The sequence below is a fragment of the Rhea pennata genome, chromosome 31 (assembly GCF_028389875.1).
Source record: "Rhea pennata isolate bPtePen1 chromosome 31, bPtePen1.pri, whole genome shotgun sequence".
In the NCBI taxonomy this organism is placed as follows: domain Eukaryota; kingdom Metazoa; phylum Chordata; class Aves; order Rheiformes; family Rheidae; genus Rhea; species Rhea pennata.
This window is the reverse complement of record NC_084693.1, coordinates 2,827,117-2,851,631: the sequence shown is the minus strand read 5'-3', so window position 1 is coordinate 2,851,631 and position 24,515 is coordinate 2,827,117. Positions and strand designations below refer to the sequence as shown.

General features: G+C 56.4%; 2 protein-coding genes and 1 long non-coding RNA gene across 6 annotated transcripts; 2 read left to right on the top strand and 1 right to left on the bottom strand.

Annotated features, from left to right (window-relative positions):
- Positions 1–73: 73 nt before the first annotated feature.
- On the top strand, positions 74–3,034 carry NIT1 (nitrilase 1). The gene is made up of 7 exons (XM_062597969.1): positions 74–150; positions 982–1,083; positions 1,178–1,438; positions 1,591–1,694; positions 1,796–1,929; positions 2,194–2,319; positions 2,450–3,034. Coding segments are annotated over exons 1-7 (990 nt in total). The 5' UTR covers positions 74–148; the 3' UTR covers positions 2,711–3,034.
- Positions 2,938–23,731, bottom strand: DEDD (death effector domain containing). Of its 4 annotated transcripts, none has more exons than XM_062597967.1 (6): positions 22,037–23,731; positions 18,325–18,532; positions 9,812–10,211; positions 6,055–6,162; positions 5,126–5,272; positions 2,938–4,663 (listed from the first exon to the last, which is right to left on the bottom strand). In XM_062597967.1, exons 3-6 carry the CDS (start codon positions 10,185–10,187, stop codon positions 4,287–4,289), a joined length of 1,008 nt encoding a protein of 335 aa, XP_062453951.1. In that variant the 5' UTR covers positions 10,188–10,211; positions 18,325–18,532; positions 22,037–23,731; the 3' UTR covers positions 2,938–4,286. The 4 variants fall into 4 exon arrangements, with proteins under 4 accessions (XP_062453951.1, XP_062453950.1, XP_062453952.1 ...); XM_062597966.1 differs by lacking the exon at positions 18,325–18,532 and adding an exon at positions 13,062–13,401; XM_062597968.1 differs by lacking the exons at positions 18,325–18,532; positions 22,037–23,731 and adding exons at positions 10,356–10,620; positions 15,815–16,040.
- Positions 4,187–7,067, top strand: LOC134152524 (uncharacterized). Its single transcript, XR_009961032.1, has 2 exons — positions 4,187–5,217; positions 6,137–7,067. It is a non-coding gene; the product is annotated as an uncharacterized LOC134152524 (long non-coding RNA).
- Positions 23,732–24,515: the final 784 nt, after the last annotated feature.

Genomic DNA, 24,515 nt, shown 5'->3' with positions numbered 1-24,515 from the left:
GAGAGGGTGGGGGGTTGCGCCATCTTGGTAGAGGGCAGCGGCGCTGCCCACTGAGGCGGCGTCGGCGCCATCTTTGCTGCGGGCGGCCCCGAGCGGGGACTTTGCCCGGCCGCGGCGGCGCCGGGGGTCGGAGCCGGCGGACGGGGGCATGTAGGGGCCGGGGCCGGGGCCGGGTTGGGGGCGCTGGGAGGGGGCTGGTGGCACCTGGGGGTGGGCTCGGGGCAGGTCGGAGGGTGCGGGGGGTGGCAGGGCCTGGGGGCTGCTTAGCGGGCGTTGGAGGCCACCTCAGGGGGCTCTTTGGGGGGGTGTTGGGGGCCTGGGTGCCGTTTGGGGGGCTGGGGGGGTGCTGGGGCCGTTTGAGGGGGGCTGGATGCTGTTGGGTGCTGAGGAGGGTTGGGGCAAGATGAAGGGTGCTGAGGACCTGGGAGGAGGCTGGAGAGGGCCGGGGGGCAGTTTGGGGGTGCTGAGGGCAGTTTGGGGGCTGGATGCAGCTGGTGGGTGCTGAGGTCCTGGGGGTGTGGGAGGGGTTCGGGGGCACTTTGGGGGTGCTGGGGGGAGCTGGGAACCACCTCGGGGTGCTGAGGGCACCTGGATGTGGTAGGGGGTGTGAGTGGGGCTTGGGGGCATTTGAGGGGGGCTGGATGCTGTTGGGTGCTGAGCAAGGTTGGGGCAGAGGGTGCTGAGGATGTGAGAGGGAGCTGGAGAGGGTTGGGGGTACTTTGGGGGTGCTGGGGGCGGTTTGGGGGGCTGGATGGAGTTTATGGGGTACTGGAGCAGCCGGGGGGGGCACCTCGGGGTGCTGAGGGGACCTGGATGCAGTTGGGGGGTGCTGAGGGGCTGGAGGGGGGGGCACTTTGGGGTGCGATGGGGATGGGAGCCAGCTGCCCACGGGCCCGCGATGGGGCTCGGGCGGCCGCATCCCCCGGCAGCGCGGGGAACGGAGGGGTGGGGAGGGGGGTCTCAGCTCCCTGCCGCCCCCAGGCTCAGCCCGGCGCCCCGGATCCCGCTGCGCTGCCTGTGCCGACACCTCCTGGGTGCCCAGAGGCGGCCGCCCGGCTCCAGCGCTTGCTCCGCCGCAAGCAGGTACCGAGCGGGACGGGACGGGGCGCCGCGCGGGGACCCCCCCACACACGCACCCCGTACCGGCCTGGCGGCTGACGGCCGTGGCCCGCCGCAGCTCCCCGCGCCCGCCCGGGGCCATGGCGCGCTCGCCGGGGCTCAAGCCGCTCGTCGCCGTGTGCCAGCTCACGTCCACGCCCGACAAGGAGCTCAACTTCGCGGCCTGCGCGGGGCTGGTGCGGGAGGCGGCGCGCCGCGGCGCCTGCCTCATCTTCCTCCCCGAGGGCTTCGACTACATCGGCTCCAGCACCGCGGAGACCCTCGGCCTCGCCGAGAGCCTGGACGGCGACCTGCTGGGGCGCTACGCCGCGCTGGCCAGGTACCGCCGCGGGGACGCCGGTGCCGTCCTGTGAACGAGCGAGGCAGAACCGGAGCCGCCTCGTTCCCCTTTCCGACGCGGAGCCGGGGGGGGGACAGGACGGGACGGGACGTGGCCCCGCGCCGGGTGACCGCCGGGTCCCTGCCGCGCAGGGAGTGCGGCGTGTGGCTGTCCCTGGGCGGGTTCCACGAGCGAGGCCGGGACTGGCCGACCACGCAGCGCATTTACAACTGCCACGTGCTGCTTGACCCCGCAGGTGAGAGCCCCCGGCCCTGCCGCCGCCACCCTGGGGCCTCGGGGGGGCGGGGAGGGGGCCCTCGCGGACGCCCCCCACCTCACTCCCTCTCGTCCCCGCAGGCTGCCGCGTGGCCGCGTACAGGAAGACCCACCTGTGTGACGTGGAGCTGGAGGGCCGCGTGTCCATGAAGGAGAGCAGCTTCACCAACCCCGGCCCCGAGATCGTGCCCCCCGTCAGCACGCCGGCGGGGAAGGTATGGGGGCCACCAGGGCCGGGCGCGCGGGCACCTTCGGGTGCCCTGCGGGGAGAGCGGCTCCCCTTCCTGCTCTCTCTCCTGTCCCAGCTTGAGCGCTGGGTCCCCCTCCGCAGCCGGACGCCGTCCCTCAACGGCCTCCCCTCCGCGTTGTCTTGCTCCTAGCTACCTCGGTCCCCTGCCCAGAGCCCCCCCACCACCACCCCGCCCCGGCAGGGCCGGGCGCCGCGTCCTCGCTCACATCCCCTCCTCTGTCCCCGCCAGCTCGGCCTCGCCATCTGCTACGACCTGCGCTTCCCCGAGATCTCGCTGGCGCTGCGGCGCGCCGGGGCCGAGATCCTCACCTACCCCTCGGCCTTCACCGTCACCACAGGCTCCGCGCACTGGGAGGTGAGCGCACCCCATCGCTGCCCTCCCCTCCCCAATCTCGGCGATGCACCCGTGGGGCTGCCCCACATCCCCAGTGGGGCACAGGCGAGGCCTATCCCCCCCCCCGCCCCCCCCAACCTCGCCATCGCAGGTGCTGCTGCGGGCCCGGGCCATCGAGAGCCAGTGCTACGTGGTGGCGGCCGCCCAGACGGGTAAGAACCACAAGCACCGGACGTCCTACGGCCACTCGCTGGTGGTGGATCCCTGGGGCTCCGTGGTGGCCCAGTGCCGGGAAGGCCCCGGGCTGTGCTACGCCGAGATCGACCTGGATTACCTGCAGCGCGTGCGCCGGGAGATCCCAGTGCACAGCCACCGCCGGCCCGACCTCTACGGCACCGTGGCGGCGCCCTGAGGCGCTGCCCGTCCCAGGCGCCCTTTCCGGCGCGGCGATTTCGGCTGCTCTCCGCTCCCCCCAGGCCTCGCCTGGAAAAACACAGACAGGGAGCAGGAACGTGCTGGCACCCTGCTCCCTTCTACGTGTCCCCCCGGCGCCATAGGGAATCTCCCAGCAGCCGAATTGCCGGCGCCTTTCTCCTTTCCCCGCTTCCGAGGCACCCGCAGAAGGAAGGAGCCAGGCGCTGCGGTAGATGTTTTATTTCAAGAAAATCCGAAAGCTACACAGGGAATATGACTGTTATATTGAAGATCTTAAAAAATACAGAAGTCACAGAAATTACGCGGAGTTGTGCCGGAGTTGTCCGTAACCGGAGGGGGTGTACGCGTGCCAGGGGGGAACCAAACAAAACCAGCTTAGAGTTGGAAAAACACCCCCAGGGAGCGGCCGCGAGCAGCCAGGGAGCGAAGGCGCAGGGTGGGACGGAGGGAACGCAGCTCTTTGGGGGGCCTGAAGTGACAGTCGCCCGGGGGACCCGCGGGGCCAAGGAACAGCGCGTGCCGGGCCGCCCTCCAAAAAACAGGCAGCCCTGCGCGAGCAGCAAGGCAGAGGCTGCTGCCAGCAACGGGCTTCCCCCTCCCCAGTGCCACCTCACTCCAGCCCAGTTTGTCCCAGTTTGGAAATGGGAGCCAGGCAGTAGCAGAGGGGGAGGGAAGAGGCACAGGGAGAGCCCTGGAGCCCCTTCCCGGACGCGCAGGGGTCAGGGCAGAGACAAACAGCCCGGTGCTTCCCCCCGCCCCGTCCCCTGCCCCCCGGCAGGGGAGGGGGACACGAAGGCACATGGTCTAGGGGACGCCGCGGGGGGGACGCAGCCCGGCCCGGCCGCACAGGCAAAAGCAAGGGGACAATTTTTTTTTTTCTTTTACTCCTGAGAAACCCACAGAGGCAACAGCGAGAAGAGAGCAGCGCGAGACAGCGCCGGGCAGCCCGCAGTGGGGCCGGGGTGAAGCTGCCCCGCTCCAGCCGTCTTCCCCCCCACCCCATCTCCAAACCCGGCGCAGGCACCGCCGGATCAAGCGGACTCCCGTTGGGAACCTCTGGAGTCCTGCCACGTGCCAGCTGCTGCTCTCAGCACCGGCCCAGCCCCTGGCACTGACAGGCCCCACGCGGGATTTTTGCCTTTTCTTTAATGGGTACAAAACAAAACAAAAAAAAAGAGAAAGGAAACAAAGCAAGAGAGAAGATGACAAGACAGGAAAGAGCGGGCAAGAAAACACGGTGCCCGTGACCGCTCTCCGCTCCCGGGCAGGCCCTCCCGCTCCGGCAGCGCTCCCAGCGCCGAGGGGAGCGCAGCAGCACGTGCCCGCAGGCTCCGCGGCAGCACGGCGCTCTTCCTCACATTTAACCGGGTCCTAGAGTTACAAAGTACTTCGCAGGAGTCCAGGTAGGGGAGCTGGCGGAGGGGGGAGGTGGGGGGGGGTTAAATGATCTTTTCCTTTTCTTTTTAAAAAAAGAAAAAAAAAAATAAAGAGGAAGGGAGGGTGGAGAAAAGCTTGGATCCCAAAGAGCAGCCAGGCTGCAGCCCGGCAGCGCGTCAGGGGGCCGTTTGCAGCATCAAGTTCCTCAGGAGTTTCTGGCGCCCGACCTCGTAATCCTCCTCATCCACATTAACCAGCAGTTTGATGGCTTCGTGGCCCACGGCTTGCTTGAGCGAGTCCGTGATGAAGACGCCCTTGAGGGCCTCCAGCAAAGAGCCGTTTATGTAGTCGCGCCAGAACGCGTCGAGGTAGGTGAGCTCTGAGAACTTTATGTCACAGATGATAGAGCCCAGGTCCCGGGATTTTAAGATGGTGTTGGCCTGGTTGAAGCGCTCGAACTGCCGCTCCAAGGGGTCCTGCTTGTTGGAGAAGACGTTGCCTTGAAGCGCCGTCTCGTGCTGGCAGTATTCGGCTCGGACTCGCAGGCGGATATCTGAGGGTGGAGGGAAGCAGGGAAAGGCAGTTACAGCGCTTCGGTGCGCGGCTCCATGCGGGCTCAACCCTCTCCTGGGAAGGGGAAACCCAGCACAAGGGACCCCCCCCACACACACCCCGCAGAGGGTGCTGTCCCCTCGCACTGGGAGCCACCGTCACCCAGCTCCACGCCAGCGCAGGGAGCGTAACGCGCCCAAGCTTTGCAAACCGGGGCCGGACTCGGGTGCCTGTCGCCGAGCTGAGCCCATCAGGACGCGCGCAGCGTTCAGAGCGGGGCTGGAGCGGGCAAAGCGCGTCCGCTCGGAAGCCACCTGAGTCGCGCTGCCTCCGTCGAGCTCCACTTTGGGGGCGGAGGCCCCCCCCAAATCGGAGCCCAAGCCACGACCGACCCGGACGTTAGCCTCGCTCGGACTTCACCCCGGCACCGCGAACCCGCCCCGGCCCTCCACGACGCTCTTACCACAGGTCTGTTTCTCCTTAGGGTCCGGTGTCACCGACTTCCTCCTCTTCCGCTGGCTGCTGAGGAGGGCTCTCCCACGGCCAGGCCTCTTGGTGCATATCTGAGGTCCCGCAGAGGAACAGCAGACCACGGGGTGGTGGGGAGGCACTGCTCAGAGAAAGGATGGGGGGGGGGGTTAGAGGCAGCAGAGCCGTCCCCGCTGTCACCGAGGGCCACAAGGTCCTGCAACTCCTGCCGCGGCCGTGTTGAAAGCGTCCGGAGATGGAGAGGTTGCTCTGTCCCCCCACCGCCACCTCGCCAGCCCCCACCAAAGCTCGCAGGCGGTTGTTTACAGCCCCCCCCCCCCACTTCTCTGGTTACACCTGAAATCCGTGACTGTCTCGGCTAGCACGCTGTTCCCAACACCCAACCCCAACTGCGCTCTCCTTTCCGCGCCACTCCGTCACCTCCTGGCTCTTCCCCCGTTCCCAAAAGCTTGCGCCAAGAGGCATTTAGCAGCCCCAGGAGAGCTGCTCGCGTGCCGGGAGGGCGGGGGGGCAGGAGGAAGAGGGACCCCCCTTCCTCCGGCTCCGAGGAGACGGCAGGAGCGGGGAGGTGGTCCCCCAGGAGCTGCAAGAGACCACCTCGCTTTCAGGGCCGCTACAAACACCGAGTGCTCTGCGAGAAAGGCAGATTCCCGGCCCTCCACCAGTGCTCTCTGAATTTCCATCTGCCTTCAGCCCGGCACTGCACAGGCTGCCATGGCTCTCCACGCACCCCCAAGCCCCAGGGCAGGGTGAGGCGGCAGCACAGCACCCCTCAAGCCCCACCGGGCTTCGCCTCCCCCCTCACCGGGCCCAAGCATTACTGTGAAAATTCATACGATAATTTCTGTCCGGCGGAGCATGTTCCCGGACCCCCGACGCTTGCCGGCAGACCTGAACGCTCACCTGATTTGTGGGGGTGACCGAGACCGTGCTCTGCGTCGCTGTGAGCTCGGGGTGTCACGTAACGGATGGATGTCTCTTCTAGGTACTTGTCTACGAGATCTGGACACACTGGAAGAGAGATAATGTTTTGCTCTGTAAAAGGGAGGCCAGAAGAGATCTGTCTCGACATGGCAGACGCCAGCACGTGCTTAAGATGCTTTATTGATGTCGTGCACCGGGAAACACCGCGGCTTCCCCTGCCCCCCGGGCAGGGGGGCTTCTGCCTGAATCAGCGCTGGGGTCCTTCACGAGCCCAAGAGTGAATTTACTGGTCTTTTGTTTAAAAGGAAAAAAGAGTAGTCAAAACTTTGCAGAAGGCAGTACCTTAAGGCTCTCGAGCATAGTGTTTTCCAGTCCTAACGATGACATTTGCTCTCACGCAAGTGCCCCCAACGCTCCCCAAACAAGCCGCCCTCGAGCCGAGCCGCACGTCAAGACCTGCTCCCTCTCACACCGGGCCTCTCGGATGAGCCGCCCGCGGTCGGGAGCCGAGCGCTCGAAACCCAGAACAGCTCTGCGTAGGAGAGGCCGCTCGCGTTCATCTCCACGGTCGCTCGCTCCGGACAGCGTCACACGCAACCCTCGGGGAGAAGCTTCCCCCGAAGCAGGCGGCGCGGTGGCCTCTGCCAGCGGCCACAACTTACTCCGGACCTCTGCCGTTCGCGCTCGCCCCCTTCCCCTTCCCTCTCACAGGGCTGCACATACCCGGCGAGCGCCTCGGAGGAGGAGCCGGCTGCAGGATTCCCTTTAAGCTGCCTACACGAGCTACCAAATTACACATTGATCTCCAAGCTCCACTAAATACCTGCTAAAGTAGGTGCAATTCCTCTACAGCTTCACCTTTCCCTGCAGGCTCTTGCCAAAGTCAGAGCTGCCCTGGAAGGGGGACAAGCTCCCCAACAACTTAATTGCTGCTGAAGGATTTGATTACTCAAAACGCTTTAAAATAAACTCATTGAAACCTGACGTTATAACAGCCTACGTTATTTAAATGACTTTAGGAGATCAGACCTTTTGAAATTACGTGCTGGGGCAGGAGGCATTTACTGCCCAAGTTTTGAGGAAAGTCAAACCGCCGAGCAGAAGCCGCCACCGAGTGAAGTTTACAGGGGGACTGAGCAGGTGAGGAGGCAGCTCCCCAGCCCCCCGTTATTTAATAAAGCTTTTTCCAGTGTAATTTTTGTGCATTTAGTTAAAAATTATTTCCCTCCAAACGCGGCTGGACAAATCACAAGAACAAAAAATCTAACCGATAAGGAAGCATCATTTCTCATAACACAGCAGCACATTAACACACAAATGTCAATCTCCAGCTCCCTAATTGTACATAAATAGGGCAGCCTCTCCCAGTAAGCAAGAAATAATACAGTTAGACCGACCGCTCTGAACTCTCTTAGGGGGAAGAAGTGCAAACAAAATTAAAAGGAGCTGTTTAAGGAAATCTGTTTTAGACAGGAGATGAGAAAGGAAAGAGTTTCACATACTGGGAGCATTTGTGAAATGCTGCAGAGATGGAGCCCGGTTTGAATTTTCTTATTTTAAAGTTATTACAGTGACAACTTGTGCATCTGACACAGGCAGAGATCACCTTGCTTTAGCCGACTGAGAAAGCAGTGAATTTCTCCCTTTGGTTTGGATTTTTCAAAACAAGTGAAGAGAGTTTCTCAAGAAACAGGAAAAATACTGTAACATCCCCCAAACCCTACAGGAACCTAGAGATACTAATCAACCAACTAAGCAACCAATCCACAACCCCCGCTCGCTCAGAAAAGGCCAGATATCTTTCAGGTATTTTTCTGTATGACAAAAATCCACCACACTAAAATACTAACTCTTCAGAGCACTCCATCAGATGAAATTCGGAAGGGGACGAGAGCCTGGAAAATTTCCCAGAATGACTTCTCTGGGGCCGAGGCTGCTCACGGTGGCAGAGCTCTTCTCCTATGCGCTCAGGCTACGCAATCTCCACAAAGTCTATCAGAGCTGGAAGTTTCTACTGCAATTAAAAAAAGCAATTAGGACGGCCCGCAAGGAGAAAGGTTGTGGCTAGCGACTAACATCGAACCGCCCGAGTGTTTTATACCTGCGCAATCCAGCAACTACCACCCAAAGGAGAGGTCCCGGCCCCTCTCCGATCCCAGGCACGTGTTCCCAAGCCCAGCTCGCGCATCCGAGCAACCGTGCCCCTAAGCCTGGGGAAAACAATCCCGGTTAAGAATTAACCCAGCGCCGAAGCTGGTTAATTTTCAAGCTGCCTCGGTTGCCTGCTCAGTTCGCCTCGCGGCGGGAGGGTCGCCGCAGCCAGCGCGAGGCCGAGCGTCACACATCACCGCGCTCCTCGTGACAACCTCGACGTAAAGGATTTGTCCGGCTCCAGCATCGCCACCCCGCTGCCCGTCCATGAGGCCCCTCGCCTCTCCTCCCTACGGCTCACCCCCAAACCCAGGTTGTTACGCCTGCCTGTACTTGTGGTCTTTGCTTTCTCAAACACCGGCAGCAAACATCTCTGTTGCCCACAGTGCAAACAGAAACCGGAGAGACTCAGCAGTCTAGAACTGCCAAGAAAGCACAGTTACGCTAATTTAAAAAGAAAATGCAAATTTCAGCGGTTTAATCCTGCTGAAGTGGCTGCCTTGCACTCCCTGCCACAACGGGGCACTACTTTCACGACTGGAATGAGACTTCTTCCAGGTCTGGTTCATCTGGATTAGGTTCCTTGAACTGTAAGTCCGCATGGCAGCGGAAGAAGGCGCACGTCCTTCCGAAATCTCATCGTGACCCAAGTTTCCCCACTCCAGCCTCTCGCACTGAGCCCAGCCTCACTGCGCACTAGAGGACCTGGACAGCAACAATTCAAGGGAGACATCTGTCACCTTCCAAAACTGCGCTTACCTCTGACGTTTTTGACCGACTTTCCCCCCTTGAAGGCAACTTATGACTTCATTTGACTCAAAGCAAAGCAGAAGCAAGTTTAACGAGACCCCCTGCGCACCTTGTCCTGCTCCCCCTCTCTCACTCCCCACTTACCCATCACGCCTGAAGACCACCTGAGGCATCACGTCAAGAGCAGGGACTTCAGGTCACGAGCAACCGCTCTCTAAATCGAGAAGTAAACGGTGGGAACTAGGAAAGCCTGGCAGTCACAAATGTGGAATTACAGAGCAGCAGCCAGTCTGCAACGCAGCGCGTGGCAGGACATCCCGTTACAGTTGCCACTGAAGAAACAAGGAGGCCTCAGTGCTCGCGAGAAACAAAGGGAGGCTTTAACCTAAAGCTGCACGTAGGCACGGCTTTTAAAGAGCACTGGGTCAGAGCGAGCCTTGCTAAAAGCCCGCGAGCTGCTCCTTTGCTTTCTCCTCCCGTGCTTCGTGCTGCTCTGGCGCTTTCCATGCGCACGTTAGTCCTTAAAAGCCTCGAGGTCCTTCGGCCAACGCACCGCGCTTCCAAGCTGCGGGGAGTCAGCAGCAGGGAAACGGGAGACAGCTCTGCAACGAGGCGCGCTTCGTTAAGGAGCGGGCCACGCTAACCGCCCCCGCTTAGCGGCGCAGACAAGCAACCGCCCGCACGGCTCCAGCGCGGGTACAGAGAGGCTCTTCCTGCTCCTGCTGTCAACACCAAGGATTAGCAGCTTGGCTCGTGGCAGACTCCGCTTCTAATGAATTAAACGCCCTAATAACACCGTAAGAACAACCGGGAACGCGGGTCAAGTGGCACTTACCAGCCCGTCTCCTCTTCAGGGTGACGTAGGGCAGTAGGTCGTGGCGAGTGATAATCCGGAGCAACTGGAGCACCTGCCGGAAGTTGGTCTCGTCGCAGCGGCCCTGCCTTTCCAGCGCCAGCAAGAAGTCCCGGCCGCTGCGGATCATCCCCCTCTCGTAGTCGTCGATCACATCCACAAAGAGGAAGGACAACACGCGTACGTCCCGGTGGGTCAGGTGGGTGCCCACAATGTCAAACATACGATGCAAGCTGTAGAGTCCGTGCTCGCGGTCCCCCCTCTCCTCCGGCCAGGCTTGCGCTCGGCTCCGCTTGAAGGAGGCCATCGTACAGGGCTGCCAGGCTCGGCGCGCGCCGCGCAGTTCCCAGCGGAGCATGAGGCCCTTCCGACCGCTGCGACCCTAGGAGACAGGAGGAGGAGACCAGGCTGTAACGGGGAATTTTGCTGCTTATTCCCTATTATGTTCAGCAAGATGTTTAATAAAAATCCCTCCGCTAGCGGTAGCCGCCGCTCGGCTCCCTGAGGAATTACTTCCGCTTCCTACCTACTTCACGTTCCCATCCGGAGGTCAGCACTACCTTCCCCCGGTGTTCAAAAACCGATGCTGACCCTCGGCCTCGGACACGGCCCAGCCTGCTGGATCCGCGAGGAGAACCCAGGAGTCCGGATCCTCAAGCCCCCGCACGGAAGATTCATCGACGAGCTCGGGGCGATTTGGGTATCCCGCCCACCCCGCGGCGTTTAGTTCTCCCCACGTTTGGCAGTTAACTCGTCCTCCCCTCGGCGCAACAGCTCTTTCGCTGGAAAAGCTTATGTTAAAAATGGAAAATTGGGTACAGGCTGGACTGCGCTGACCTCTGTTACCGCTGACAGGTCTTTGCCACGTTAACTTATGAACCCAAACGCCTGCTGGTAGAAATATCTACACGCTGCAATGCCCCAGCGGCAGGGTAGAGCACGAGAAGGAATCCAGACTCGTAACCCGGGCAAGCAAGGGCTGGCTTTTTCCACTCCAGCAAAACAACTCCTTGTATCTACCGGCCTTAAAGCAGGCTGCTCCGCAGTCCTAACTCAACCCTCGGCTTTGCAGGAAGAACGCTTGCTTAATTCCTCCCCACCACTGCACACAGACAGGCATTAAATATGCTAAGCCATTAAGCGCAGCCACCGGTATCGCACCAAAACATCAAGTGAGAAGCAAATCAGCTGCTCGGCAGGCCTGAACCTGTTTCGCTTTTAAAGTCAGGCAAGAGCAGGCCTCGTCAGGCTGGCTTCGGCGACAGACTCCGGGCTCAGCCCCTCGTACCAGTGGCTCTCCCCGCTCCAGGCTCTCAGAGGCTCCCCGTGACGCAAAGGGCCAGGCCGGCCGGAACAGCCCGGCTCTGCCGAGACCCACGTCCTTCTCGGTGCGGCGGGGAGCGGGACGCGAAGAAGCTACGGGGAAGAGGAAAAGGCAGGAGTTTGCCCGCGCATCCCGGCATGCCAGCGCTCTCGGTCGATGAGAGGGGACGCGGGGAGGTTTCTGCGTTGAGAAAGGGTCGGTCCTTCGAGCTGCGCAGTTGCGGGTATCGATCCCTCTTCACCGGACCTAAAGGCTTTTTTTTTTTTTTTTTTTTTTTTGCCTATTGGTCTCAAAGAGCAAGAAATCAGGTCGGTCCCATTCTTGTTTCCAGCTGAACTGCAGACATACCTGCCTGCAGCAAGCCGGCCTGCCCAAAAAAGAAAATCTAATGCACCTCGTGCTGAGACACACTTCTGGGGCAGCAATCACCCAGCTACGGTTGCTGGGAAGGAGCAGTCACAACCCTGTCTTTGCCCGTCCTCCTTCGGAGGAGCAGCGTTGTCACGACTAAACGAAGCGTCCCGCACCTGGATGTCTGAACAGGGGAACCGCGCCAGGCCAAGCGCCGGTGCGACAACGGCGCTGCACCAAGACGGGTGCCGGGAACCCGCGACGAGCCCTTTGGAAACGCAAGTCTCTTCAAAAGCTGTCACTCGCGGTAAGTTTACTGGGCAGAAAGGAAGTTGCCTCGGAGGAGGTTTCTCCATGGGAACTTCTGCTCCTCAAGGCTCACTTACCAGGCCTCTTAAAGCTGAAACGCTCGAGGGTTTACCTACATCTCCGGAGAGATAGATATATCTATATTTTTTTTTCATGACTGGGATTTACTTTGGAAGCTACAGGTGGGAAATTGGAGGCAGCCAGGCAAGAACATGGCACGTAGCCCAAACTGGGATTTCATTCATTCTTGGCAAACATTTGCACCTTGAACGTAAAAGCCCGATTTCACGACCTGCTACACCTGCAAGTCCGGCTCTAGGGGTAATTTGGGACGATACACTGACTCGGGGTACTCTCCTTGAAGCTATTCAGCCCAAAGTCACCCGTACAGGCAACCCTGGCGGGCTTCAGACCCCGAGAAATGGGTATTTAAGCGCTTTTGCTCCGCTCCGGACCGAACAGCTTGCAGCCACCTCACGGCCGGTGGCAGGAGGCAGCAGTGCAGGGGAAAGAGCTCTGCGCTCAGTTGTCTTTTTACAAAGAGCCCCGGCTCAAAAGCACCCACGGCGGGCGCACCCGCAGCGTTGACGGCACGCGTACCGCGCGGCGGAGTCGCGCACCCGTTAACGCGTCGCGGCAGTACCCTGAAACACTGGCCCTTGTCAGCCTAACCAGGTCAGGAGTCCTCCTTTCCAGCGACACGCTAGAACGAGGGTTATCAAGGGCTGTGGCGCTGAAAGTCTCTTTCACACAAGAGATTTCAGCTCCGACACCACCCTCTGTGGTTTCCAGGCAGGCACGGCAGCATTTCCCTACCTGGGAGGGCTAGGCAGAGAGAGCAGCCAAATTTGGGTAGTAATGCAAGAAAAGAGTGAGGAAAAACAAACAAACAAAACAAAGTGGTATTAACCTCAATTCACTCCTTCCTCCCAGAGCAGATCCGCTCCTTTCGGCCACGTCCGCACAGGCGGCTGGCACGCAGAGCAGCAGGTCCCGGCTGGGCCGGTCACGCTCCCCTCTCCCATCCTCCCCAGTTCAGCCCCTCAGATGGAAGAAAAGTCAGTAAAAACCTCCTTCGAGTGGCACCCAGCTTTTGTTCCCTTTCCCCTCAAGCAAGCCCAAACCGCGACACGACGGCCGTTCCCGAGCGGCTCCGCCGGGTCCCAGAGCTGGACGCAGGCGAACGGAAAAAACACGGGATAACAGCAGGAATCTCCAAGCGCGCTCTTGGCACTGCCAACGACTCACCCTGCGGCCTTCGGGCAAGCGGAGAGGACGGTAACGCCGTCCTACTTCCCAGGGTGTCGTCGCCGCGTAAACGACCGCTCGCGGAGCGCTCTGAAGGTCCGAGAAGCGACGTACGCGCCCAGCGTTATTCGCATCCCCTCCCGGCTCGACGAGGGAGGCCGAGCAGCTGCCACGCTCGGCGCGAGCTGCTCCGCGGAGAGGGGGAGTGATGGCAGTCCGCTCCTCGCCCCGGTGCTGGGGCGCTGTCCCCGCTTCGACGCCTTGAGCTGAAGGCTGCAACCAATCCGCCAGCTCAAGGCGCGAGCGAGATTTAAACGGACGGAGTTTCTCTTTTTTAATCCTATAATAAAATGTAAATAGCTTAAATAAAAATACGTTCAGTGACTACCACTCTGAGACAAAAAACAGTTTTACACAGCTCCGATTACTCCCGCTGCGGAGGAGAGGGCATTATATATTACGTAAGTTTTTTCACCCCCGAGGAGAACCGTTTTATCAATACGGCTTCTGATGAAGACGGTTCTCAGTACCAATAGCTCATAGCAATTTCTACACAGGAAGGAAGGGGGGAAAAAAAAGGATCAGAATAAAGCACCTTCATGCTTCTATAGCCACCGCTCTTCCCCCAGGAGTTGAGCCACATTAGCTACATTGAAAAGTCAAACGCAGTGTTCAAACACAGCTCTGGGCTCTAGCCCAGCATACCCAATGAAAGACAAAAGTTTCTGAAGCCTTGTAAACCTTTTTGAACACAAAGTTTATAGAGTGGCCATTACCAGGAGCTGGAGCCAGAGCCTGGAGAGCCGCAGAGCGCACACGTACGGGAATTTCTGGCAGCCTGCGCTCACGCCCCAGCGCAACGAAGGGCGACGCTCACCTTGTCCACCCTGCGTTACGTTCAGGCCGCGTACGAGCAGCTTCGCGCAGTCCTCAGCGCCAACAGAGCTTCCTTGGGTCAGCGTTAGCCGAGCAACCGCGAGAGCTCGAGGAATCAATTACAAAGAGGCAGCAAAGAGCGACAAAAAACGCCTCATTTAACTAAATCGTTCAAAATAACGAGTAAATCAGAACATATGAACATGGCATGGGACCATCAACTGATGTGCTGCAGGAGTACCAACCAGAAGCATAGTTACATGAATACTGAATACAAATTGTTTAAAAAAGCACGATCTTTAGTCTTGATTTTTGTCTTTTTTTCCCGGTCTTGATTAAGCACTGAACACCACTGCAGGGTGTATGTTTTAAACCTTCTTTAGGGTCAGGGTTATATAAACAGGTCTATGAACTTCAGGTCAAATAAAGCACCTTAAGGGTGCAACCAGCGGCGAGCTGGGACATGTGGCCAGAAAGAACGCAGGGCAAACAGCGGCGCTGGGTCTGTTTCTGCCTCTACCGAGAGCTTGAAGATAAACTGCTCTAAACCATCTTTTCAGAGCTTGCTTCTTCCAGGCAGACAGAAAAATATTCAAAACGCCTGGCACCAGAAGTTATTTGGGCAAGAGTCCAACGGGGGCAGAAAGCAAGCACTGCTAAGCCACTTGATTGCGATCTCCAGCTCCTCAGCTCTCCAAATCAGCCCAAGTATCAGCCTCTGGTAACGAAACTCAGGTCTGACATCGTCATCCCTCCAGAGAACAGGCTCGGCCCCGCCAGCACAAGCGCCGTCAGACCAGAACTCCAGCTGGGGACACGGAGCAGAGCAGCTTCTCAGAGCTTTTCCCTCTCCACCCATTCTGTGTGTCACCAGAGAAGACAACTGAAGCCAACCCAACCCAAAGGTAAAGAGCAACTTTGAAAAGCCAAAGCAAAACATACTCACACCCTTATACTCAGCACCAAGGGGGAAGAGGACATCACTGAGAAGCAGCTACAAGATTGTAGCGTGACATGACCCCACTTAGCTGATGAGAGCTTCTGAAAACTGAACATCGCATTAAAAAACAGGTTATTCTCCACACACCCTATTGCGTACTGCAGACACCTTTCCGCTGCATTTGGATGAGCCAGAGCTTTGCCTACTGCAAGAGCCAGTCCAGCTTGGAGACCAAAACACCATTTGTGCCCAACAGGCTCAGCTATCACTAGCAGCAGAGACAGAAAGCAGAAGCCTCATGTTTTCCATTCCTTATCCCAGCTCTCTAGGGAGCACAGTAACAGCCAGCGTAATGAGCTGCAAACACGGAAGGCAGTGTTCACCAAAAACTGCATTTCAGGCTGACCATCAGGCTGTGGGGATAAAGCTATCACTGCTCCTTGACTGCGACCGAACCAGTTTTGGTGCTACAGTATCTCAACTGGTGTCTATACTAGTAAATAAAACCATGCACCAGTCATTTTCTGGCGCCGTGGGCAAGGAACGCAGCACAGCCCGCACCTGCGTGGCTAAACTCTTCCCTTACACCAGGGTGACCACATCCACACTGCTCAGTCCCCTGCTCACATCCCAGACCCAGCACTGGAGGGGAGAGCGCAAGCTGGCACGGCCAACGCCTGCGCCGCAAGGCACGTCCACGATCAAATGGTGCGTGTAAACGCAGGTTTGCGTTCGAATCACACTCCGTCCTCAGCTCGCTAGCAGGGACATCGCACGTAACCCCAGCAGCCACCCGTTACCCTGTAGATTCTCCGGTGGAAAGCCTTAGCAAGGATGGGAAAACCTCGCAGGTGACTATGCTAACCGTAAATGAGAGTTATCCTGCAGGTAACACCAAGCATTTTATTCCTCTGTTTCTCATATAAAGGCATCTCACCTCGAGCTGTTCTCCGAGACACTTCCATCTGGGTGTCTTTTCTTTAAACTGTAATATGCTAACTGGTGGCTCAATATTTCACTGCTCTGGTTTTGGGTTTTGCAATAGCTGTAAATACCGGTGCACTAAAAGCGAACAAGGAAAGAACATAAGCAGCAGGGAGGGACAAGAAACAAGTACAGACACCTCAGAGTAAGTTGTCACTGCTTTCTTGTGAAGAAATCATCTAAGCAGCTTTGAGCTCTCTATAAAAGCTGAGAGCAAAAATCAAACATTTACTTACGTGTTATGCTTGGCTATTCACACCACGACACCTTCCCTTTTTGGCCTCACCCCCTCAACTGGGATCCTCGTCGCTGTACTAGGACTACAGCCTCACAGGGGAAGAGGCAGCCCAAGAAACCCAACCTGACGCCCCTTTCATCTACATTTGTACTTTCCTCACCTGCCTCTGCAATACAAGACTAGGGAAAAAAACTACCCAAATTATCCTCACTAGTAATTGCAGGTTTCAGTGGTTCTCTTCAATTTTGAGTCCTGGTGAGCAGCTTCTTACGGTTGCACCACCCAAACCACTTGAGCTGCTGGAGTTATTTTCAAGCAGGGGATTCCAGCAAATCATCATTTGGAAGAGATCCCTGCTTCCCCCTGAATTGGGCTTTCCTCTTACTTTAAACCTACAGTATCAGAAGAATATGAACTGCTTTGCTGCACGCACACACACACACACAAAAAACCAACTTAAATTCCTTTGAGCATCATGTCATCAAGGACATGAGTGTACAGAGCAGAAAAATCTTACTGAAAGATGTAAAGAATAGGCCGCATTTTAAGCCTAGTTAACAAGTGACATACATGTTTCCAGTGAAAATGGCACCAGATCCACCACTGGCATTTCTGCAATAACTCACAGCAGCCAAGGAGCCTCTCTGGGGTTTCGGATCCGTTTTAAGGGAAGAGAGGTGCCTATACGGTACAAGAGTCCAACGGAGGTTGAAGTTTGCTTCAAGTGTAATAGCAATGCTGGTCTTGCCCTCAGCTTTCTGGACAATTCTGCTATATCTAGGTGTGCTTTTCTCCCCTGCAGTTGCATGAAAAAGCCTACTGAAGAGCAAACGGACCACGCAAACTGCTGTGGGACACCTGCAAAGAAACCACGAACAGACTCCGTGAGCGGCAGGGTCTCTAATCTATCGCCCGGGTGTTATTCGTAACAGAGCACAGCCAAACTCCACGTGAGCGATGACTCTTGCCCGTAGTTCTCGCACCGCGCTCCCGGTAAGCACAGCGCAGAAGCTAACGGCGCAGCCGGCACCGCAGGGCACTGCTCCGAGCGGCTCGCAGTCCCTGCTCCGCAGCGCAGGTAGGGCTGCCTTGCCCCCAGCTTCTCACCCCGGTGCTGCAGTGTGCGGGCAGCAGAGCTCTGCTCATGAATAACCCCCCAGACACGGAGCAGTGGCAGCCCAGCTCCTCCCTGAGGAGGAGGAGAGCAAACCTTCCTGTATTAACAGGCCAGGCGCAGGACTGCGTGGAGGAAGAGGCATCCCTGCTCTTCAGTAACAGGGCAAGAGCACTTTGGTGCGAGCCAGCTACGGCAACGCCTCCGCACGCAGGGCACGCGCGCCCGCTCCGCGGTCACACCTGCCCTACCCTTGCCTCAGCCTCGTAGCCAGCGTGCAAACAAGCATCACATCCCAGACTCAAGAGGAGACCTTACACAGCACTCAAGGATCATTAAAATAATTTAACGTGAACAGGAAAAACGAGCTTTTGGTGCCTACAGAGTGTTCTACGGTTAGTCAGTTCAAGCCTTGCTGGTCTTTGTGAGACCTCTTACATGTTCCATTCCACGGCTCTCTGAAAACAGATACAAGAGAGACACCTAGTAGTGTTTTCTCTATTGACAAGATCTAATCTTGCTTAATTTGCAAGGCCTAAGAACACTCATCGTGGTGGGGTAGGAAGGATAAACGCTCAAACTGCCAAACTCGCATCTTCCCAGCACAGAAGTTTGTCTCATAGGCACGCTATCAGACGAACACAGCCCGAGGCATCACGCTACCGCACAAGAACCCAAATATCAACTTTCCTAATTCACCCCGATTACCAAAGAGAAGGAAATGCAAACAGAAATAAACAGCTGAAAGTCTTGGTTTCAGAATCCCAGTCGTAGTTAATCTCAAGATTTCTTTCTCCCATTCTTCATCTCTTTAAGGACATCTTTGACTTGCAACTACCTTTGTAAAAGGCAATTCGTTTTGGCTGTGTCGCTCACCCCAACTCTCCTCCTGGCGATTCCTGTGGTTTAATCTCACATACACAGAAAATGCACACTTCTTCCTCTCTTCCTGTTGCTATGAAAGACGCCCCACAAAGAGGGGAAGCCAGCTATCCCTGGAAAAATAGCTTAACCACCCAGACAGAAAAAGGAGGACATCTCCCACCTTCCCTGGTTTCTTGCAATTACAGCAATCCTACCCCACAAACCTAGCTGGCGCAGAGACACGCACCCGCAGCCTACTCGGCTCAAGCGCAACTACTCCAAGGCATGAAGTTCATTATGAGCTTGGGCCTCTGCAGCACAGGCCTTGGGTTCTCATCCTCTGAAAAGCTAAGCACACGAACAGCTCCACTGAAGTCACTTTGCTGCTGCTTTTCTGCAGGGCTGGAACTGGGTTCTGCGTAACAACTCCGGGTTAAAACCGGCTCCGGCTCCACCTGAAAGTTAAACGGACAATTTTTCAAGACTAGGTGTTTCTAGCTGAAGCAGGCATAGACTTTGAGAGTGACAGAGTAACCAAAAAACTTGTCAAACCCTTTACGCTTGCCCCAAAGAGCACGGTGACACACTTGCTTATTTGTGCCTCTGTTTCACGAGGCAGACTAGCAAAGGCTGCTTCTGGGCTCCAGGCCCAACTCAAAACCTGTGAAGAGACTTTGCACCATTCTCAGAGTAGGTGAACTCATAACGAACCCCAAATCCCCAAGACACAGGAAGACCAGCAGGGCAGAAAACCAGCTCATTTTACGTCTTGCCTAGCGATCTCCATAACCGCATCACTCAGGCTGAGCCATAAAGGACCGAGTCCCTCACTGCCTTTCACACACTTTGAGCACACAAGGAGTCAAATTTTGCTTGGTCAGTCCCTCTGTCTTCACAGGAGGGCAGCAATGCCAGCTTTGGGAGTCTCTGCCTTGACTCTCCGTGGCAGCTGGCTCTTCTCCACTGTCACAACTGCTTTTTAGGACAGGAACAGCACCTTATGTTTGGCTTGGGAGGTTTTCTTTTTTCTTTTTTTGCACAAGGGAGGGAAAAGCACTCAGGCACTTTAATGCTGTATCACTGCATGCAAAAGCAGAGACATAACAAATGTTTTACAGTGTTAGATCTAAGGCGGGGAGAGTATTTTACGATTTGACAGACATCCAAAGCAGCTAAAACCAGTTTGTTTTCAAAATTTTCCTTTCCATATGGCTTGAGATGTTGGGCTCTTTCCGAATACAATAGAACTTTAAAATGTAAGAAGTAGGGTAGCATTTTACAGGATAGATTGCCCCAACTAGCTCCCCAAACCATGCCAGAGATGGGCCATGTTTAACACACAGTTCTTAAATATACTCAAGCTTCATATTTCAACTCACCAGATGAGTAGAATTAACATAACAACCAGATTCCTGCATGTTTCTCAGTGACACAGACCCAAAAAATTAGCCAGACGGTTAGCAAACCTTCCCAGTACAATGGACAAACAAGCACTGCCTGCAACAACCTGCAGACCTCCACTCACAGCGTGGAGGGATCACCCCAACTCCTGCTCAAAGACAGTCACAACCACAAAACACTGTATGTTTGGAGGAGGTAAACTCAGCTGACATTCATTAGAGGACAAGGCAGAGAGATTAGTTAGAAAAGAGCACATATAAACAGCTGCTGTTGTGCAGAGCATAAAGCAACTGCCAAAACAGACTTGAGAAGAAGTAAGATTAATCCAGAGTTGTCTTGTTCGGAGGTTTTTTTGGACCTTTCTTTTGGAGCACTTTGTATCTGGGACAGGATAGCGGGTCCAAACCAGTACAATAATGTCAGTAGGTCAGAAAAAAAAAAAAAAAAGATTCTAAAAATCCCTGCTCTGTAATTACAGCAAACCAGACTAGTCCCAGCCCAGTCCAGAAGAGTGTACTTGATTTTATCTGCAGGAGATAAGCATGCAGTCAAAAACTACACTGCCATCACTGTACCAGAGGGAAGGCCTGGCAATTAAATAAATAAAAAAAAGATCTGTTCAGAGGTGTACCTGTAACAGTTTCTGCCCCATCTGCACCCTTCATTGAACATTGTAGACAAGATTCCCAAGAGAAAGCTGCTGCTGTGTATGGTGTCAGATAAGCACCATGTATTTACTCTGCCCTCAGAGCCACATGAGGCAGAGGCCAAGGCTCTTGGGGAAGGAAGTATTCAGCCATACTGTATTTAAATATAGTTTACGTCACTAGACAAAGTATTTGTAACCCCACAAGTACAAACCAGATGTAAAAATAGTCCTACCAACAGCTGTTTCAAGGTAGGATCTTTTTTGTGTGTGTGCATAGATTTGGTTAGAGAGTGAAGGGGACTTTTTTAAGCGCAGAAAGTGCTTTTCACGTCAATTAATTCCCCCTTCTAATTCCTACCACCAAGTGGCAATGCCAGGAATCCCATAAAAACTACAATCCTGATTTCACATGCCGATCTAACGCCCTCCCCCTGACCTGCTTCTCAGCAAATGCGAGCCCATCTAGACAACAGCTGGTTTTCACGGCCCAACTGTGCACCAAGCCTCTCCGCACGTTGCCGAGTCCCACGCTCCCAGATGCACGTGCGTCAGGAAGCCCTGGAACAGACCCTCCCGCAAAAAAAGAGACCTCTCCGGTTACCACCGGCATCCAAACGCTCTCCCACAATGCTTCAGCTACAAGAGGAGCCAGAGAGGTGCCACGAACAGAGCAACACCACCACCAGGTGGGAATCCAGCCTGAGCTACTACACACGGAAACACAGGGAGAAAACAGCATAAAAAATAAAATAATAATAATAAAGTGAGCTGTAAAGAAAGGAGAGCCCTCAGTCAGGCAAGTACCTGGCAGGCCATAACAGTGGCAAAAAACAGGGCCAAGCAGCCACCAGTGTTCATGCAGGTGCTAGATACAGACATAAAAGAAGCCTATGAGAGCACTGATGGTTCCTGAGCTGGTTAAAAGCTACACTGTGCACAGAGCTCAAAGAGCAAAACCAGCTTAACCAGGATCAGCAGTAGACACTGTCTTTAAGTAGAAATGAAATAAAACTGTGTTGAAGGAATCTGAAATGGCATTCCCCCCCCCTTTTTTTTTGAGGGGAAACTCTAACCAGTACCAAGCAGGAGCTATTCAACCACCACCGCGCGCTCTCCCTGAGCCTTCCCTACGTGAATACGTAACAGCTCAAGCCATGGAAACTGAAACGCAGGCAGGGGACACATCACAGCCAACGCCAGAGTCGGTCAACGGCGGGGGATCTCGGCCACCCAGGCCAACAATGAGAGCCCTGGACCACGCTGAGCACGCTGCCCCAGCTGACTTGATCAATATGCCTGTTTCCACGAGCAAAGAGACACCTGAGCAGGATTACTCAGCCCTCCCCCATTCAGGATTACCTCCTATTTGCCTACAGCAAAGCTTCCCAAACTTTTTCCAAGTCCAGAAAATCCAGCCAGCCACAACACCATTCTCGCAGGCCGCTAAACGCACGTCGGTCTCGAGACAGAAATCCGAACACACAGCAAGCTCAGCCTCCGCGCGCTGCGTAGAGGACCGAGCCGCTTCTCCCGCTACCTGTCCCAATGGAAACACCGTCCCAAGTTCCACGGTTTCTTGTGCTCGCCTTCGCTCTGATTCTAAAAGGCAAAGAAGATAACTGCTTGAACCGGACTCTTTTTGAGTAACCCCTTATCAGCTCTCTTGAAAACCCTACCTACTAGCTCAAGGCTCTTCTTTTAAGAAGGTTTTAGGACTCGTCCGAAATGAAACACTGTCCACGTTACTGGGGCTACGCTCATTTGAAACCAGGGCAGTCACTCAGCGCTCAAAGCATAAGCCAGCAAAAGGCAGAATATTACCACTTATCCTAACAGTTCCTTACAGGAAGGGAAACTAGTGAATCATTAGCATGTTAGAAGAAAAAATAAATCATATACAGAAACCAACCTTAGCGAGAAGCTCTTCTTGTCTTGTTTATATCCGCTCTGATGCAGCAATTTGAACACAGTGGCCAAACAAGAATTTTTAAGAAGTCTTCTATCCCCTTTTTTCCTTGACTTTTTAAATAAACTAGCCAACAAAACTGCTTAAGTGCCTACAAAGAGTTTCACATATGGCTCTTGTATCAGGAAAGCCTAACTTCCAAATTCAGATATCAGAGTTCAACATTAAAGCCGGTAGACTTGCCAGAAGCCACCCAAGAGATTTTTCGAACAACTGATGCCTAAACCTTCTTCATTCCTACTTCACCCTAAAATAATTTATTGACATGGGGGAGGAGGAAGAGGAAAGTCCAGAACTAACCCTGCTCGCTCTAGGTCGTTTCTTTTAAATACATCATTTTTGAAAAACTAACTACACTGTTTCTTTCTTACCAGCAGCACTTTATGCCACCTTCATAAACCAAGGAGATCGGCAAGAAGCTCAGAATACTTTAAATCTCAATTTGCTTCCTTAGTGTAACAACTTTTCAAAAATTGAATTGGGTTGCGTTAGAAACCTTAATATAAAAGCCAAGAGAAGGTCATCTGAAGTAGGCTGTTATTTTAAAATTCAGCCCATACCTTCTCCTTCATTATTTACTCACAATTATAACTTTTAGTGCTTGTCTTCTCTCCACCAGTTCCTTAACACTAGCTTATCTCCCAGGAATGCGCCTTCTCTGAAAGCTGGGCCTGGAGATGAAGTGGGAAGCTGGCCTGTCACACAGCAAAGCTCTTCCAGCTTTTCCTCTCTGTTCCCAAATTGTACAGCTGCGCTGTCCTACATTTGTATTAAATGCTAAAAATAAAAACTCTTGACTCTCCCAGAAATTAAAGCTCCCAAAATATATAACTAAATGACCAAAATAGGGTTATCTGAAGCTAGAAGGTGGTTAATGTCACACCGCTTGCTCCTAACCTCCGCTCGCTTCCTTCCTCCCCTTTATTGACACATGCTACCGCGGCTCGGCCGCTCCCGCACCCCGGCACGGGGCTCTGCTTCTGCCTTCCCTCCTCCTCCCGGGCCGGGCAAATTTGGTTTCCTCTGAAGGTGGCGAACACCCGGCTTTTTTAAAGTGTCTTGGTCGAAAGTCCAGCAAACGCTGCTCAGGGACAAACCTTTCCTCCCCCACAAGTCAATCTGCCTCCTCCCACCCTCCCCCCTTTCCCTCGGAAAAAAAAAATACAAGGAAAAGCCACAAATGCGGCGGCTTTGGGGAGCGGGCGGAGGGCGGCTCTGCCCCTGCAGGAAGGGCAGCCCGGGGGCTGCGGCGCAGCAGCAGGAGGACGGAGGGCAGCGGCTCGGCCCCCAGCGGCGGCCCTAGGCCCCCATCCCCAAAGGCCGGGCCGAGGCCTCCGCTGCTCCGGTACCGGGCGGGCCCGACCGAGCTGAGGGGGGGAGGCGGCCTGGGCCCTCACCCCCACCGGGACCCGCCGAGGTCTCCCCTACGCCGCCCTCGCCATGCCCGCCGGCTCGCTCCTCCCCCCACTCCCTCCGCTCCGCTCCGCTCTCCGGGCCGCTGCCCCGGTAGCGCTGCGGGGCTGCCCGGGCTGGAGGGCGCCGCCGCCTCCCTCACTCCCGCCTCAGGCTCGGCGCCGCCATGTTGGCTCCGTCCGCTCCTCTCCCCCGCTCGCAGGCGGCTGCCGCGGCTCCGGCGCGACGCAACATCCGGGCACCCCCGACCCCGCCCCCCTCGCCCCCCCGGGGCCCCGCCCACATCCGGGCTTCCGCTCACCTCTCCCCGCCTTCACGCCCATTGGGAAAGCTGGGGAACGAGGCTCCCTCTTGGTTAAGGGCAGGCGGGCGGGCCCATCCGGGTCATCGGCAGCCGGCTTCAGCGCCCTTCAGGAGCATAGGCGAGAGCCTCCATGTTGAGTGAGGGCAAGCTGGCAAGCTGACAGCCGCCCCCTCCCACCTCCCCAAGCCGTTAAGGGCACGTAGGGGCGCGGCCGCCATGTCGGCTGAGGGCAGTCGGGGTTCGGGGAAGAGGGGGTGTTGGGGGGGAACCTCTGGGCGCGGCTTCGCGCCCGTTGCGGAGCATGAGGCAGCGCCGCCATCTTGGCTGGGGGCAGAGGGGAAGGAGGAGGGGGGGAGAGGTCCCTAGGGTGGGCGCCCTGGGGTGACCCTGGAGATGGGGCGAGGAGAAGGGCGAGCGGGTGGCCCCAGGCGGGCGGCTGCCCCGGGGCAGCGCCCCAACCGCGGGCCTCCTGCCCCAACCGCTGCTAATTGCCCCCACGCGCGAGGCCGGGAAATGCCCCCGCCGCGGGGCGGGAGGCGCCGAGCCGGCCCGGTCGCCGCCGCAGGCCTGGGCCTGCCGCCGGGGCTGGGCGCCACGGAGCCGGCGGGAGGACGGGCGGGCGGACGGACGGACGCGCCCGTGGGCGGACGGCTGCGTGGGCGAACGCGTGGGTGAAAGGATGGGCGGATGGAGGGACGGACAGAT

What these genes read in the sequence shown, in the direction of transcription:
- DEDD (XM_062597967.1), bottom strand. Translation starts at nt 10,187, where the DNA reads ATGCTCCGCTGGGAACTGCGCGGCGCGCGCCGAGCCTGGCAGCCCTGT. An exon ending in CCTGAAGAGGAGACGGGCTG is followed by an intron (nt 6,163 to 9,811) that starts GTAAGTGCCACT and finishes TCTCTCTTCCAG; the next exon opens with TGTGTCCAGATCTCGTAGAC. An exon ending in CGGTCACCCCCACAAATCAG is followed by an intron (nt 5,273 to 6,054) that starts GTGAGCGTTCAG and finishes TTCTCTGAGCAG; the next exon opens with TGCCTCCCCACCACCCCGTG.
- NIT1 (XM_062597969.1), top strand. An exon ending in GCTTGCTCCGCCGCAAGCAG is followed by an intron (nt 1,084 to 1,177) that starts GTACCGAGCGGG and finishes GGCCCGCCGCAG; the next exon opens with CTCCCCGCGCCCGCCCGGGG. An exon ending in CAGGCTCCGCGCACTGGGAG is followed by an intron (nt 2,320 to 2,449) that starts GTGAGCGCACCC and finishes TCGCCATCGCAG; the next exon opens with GTGCTGCTGCGGGCCCGGGC.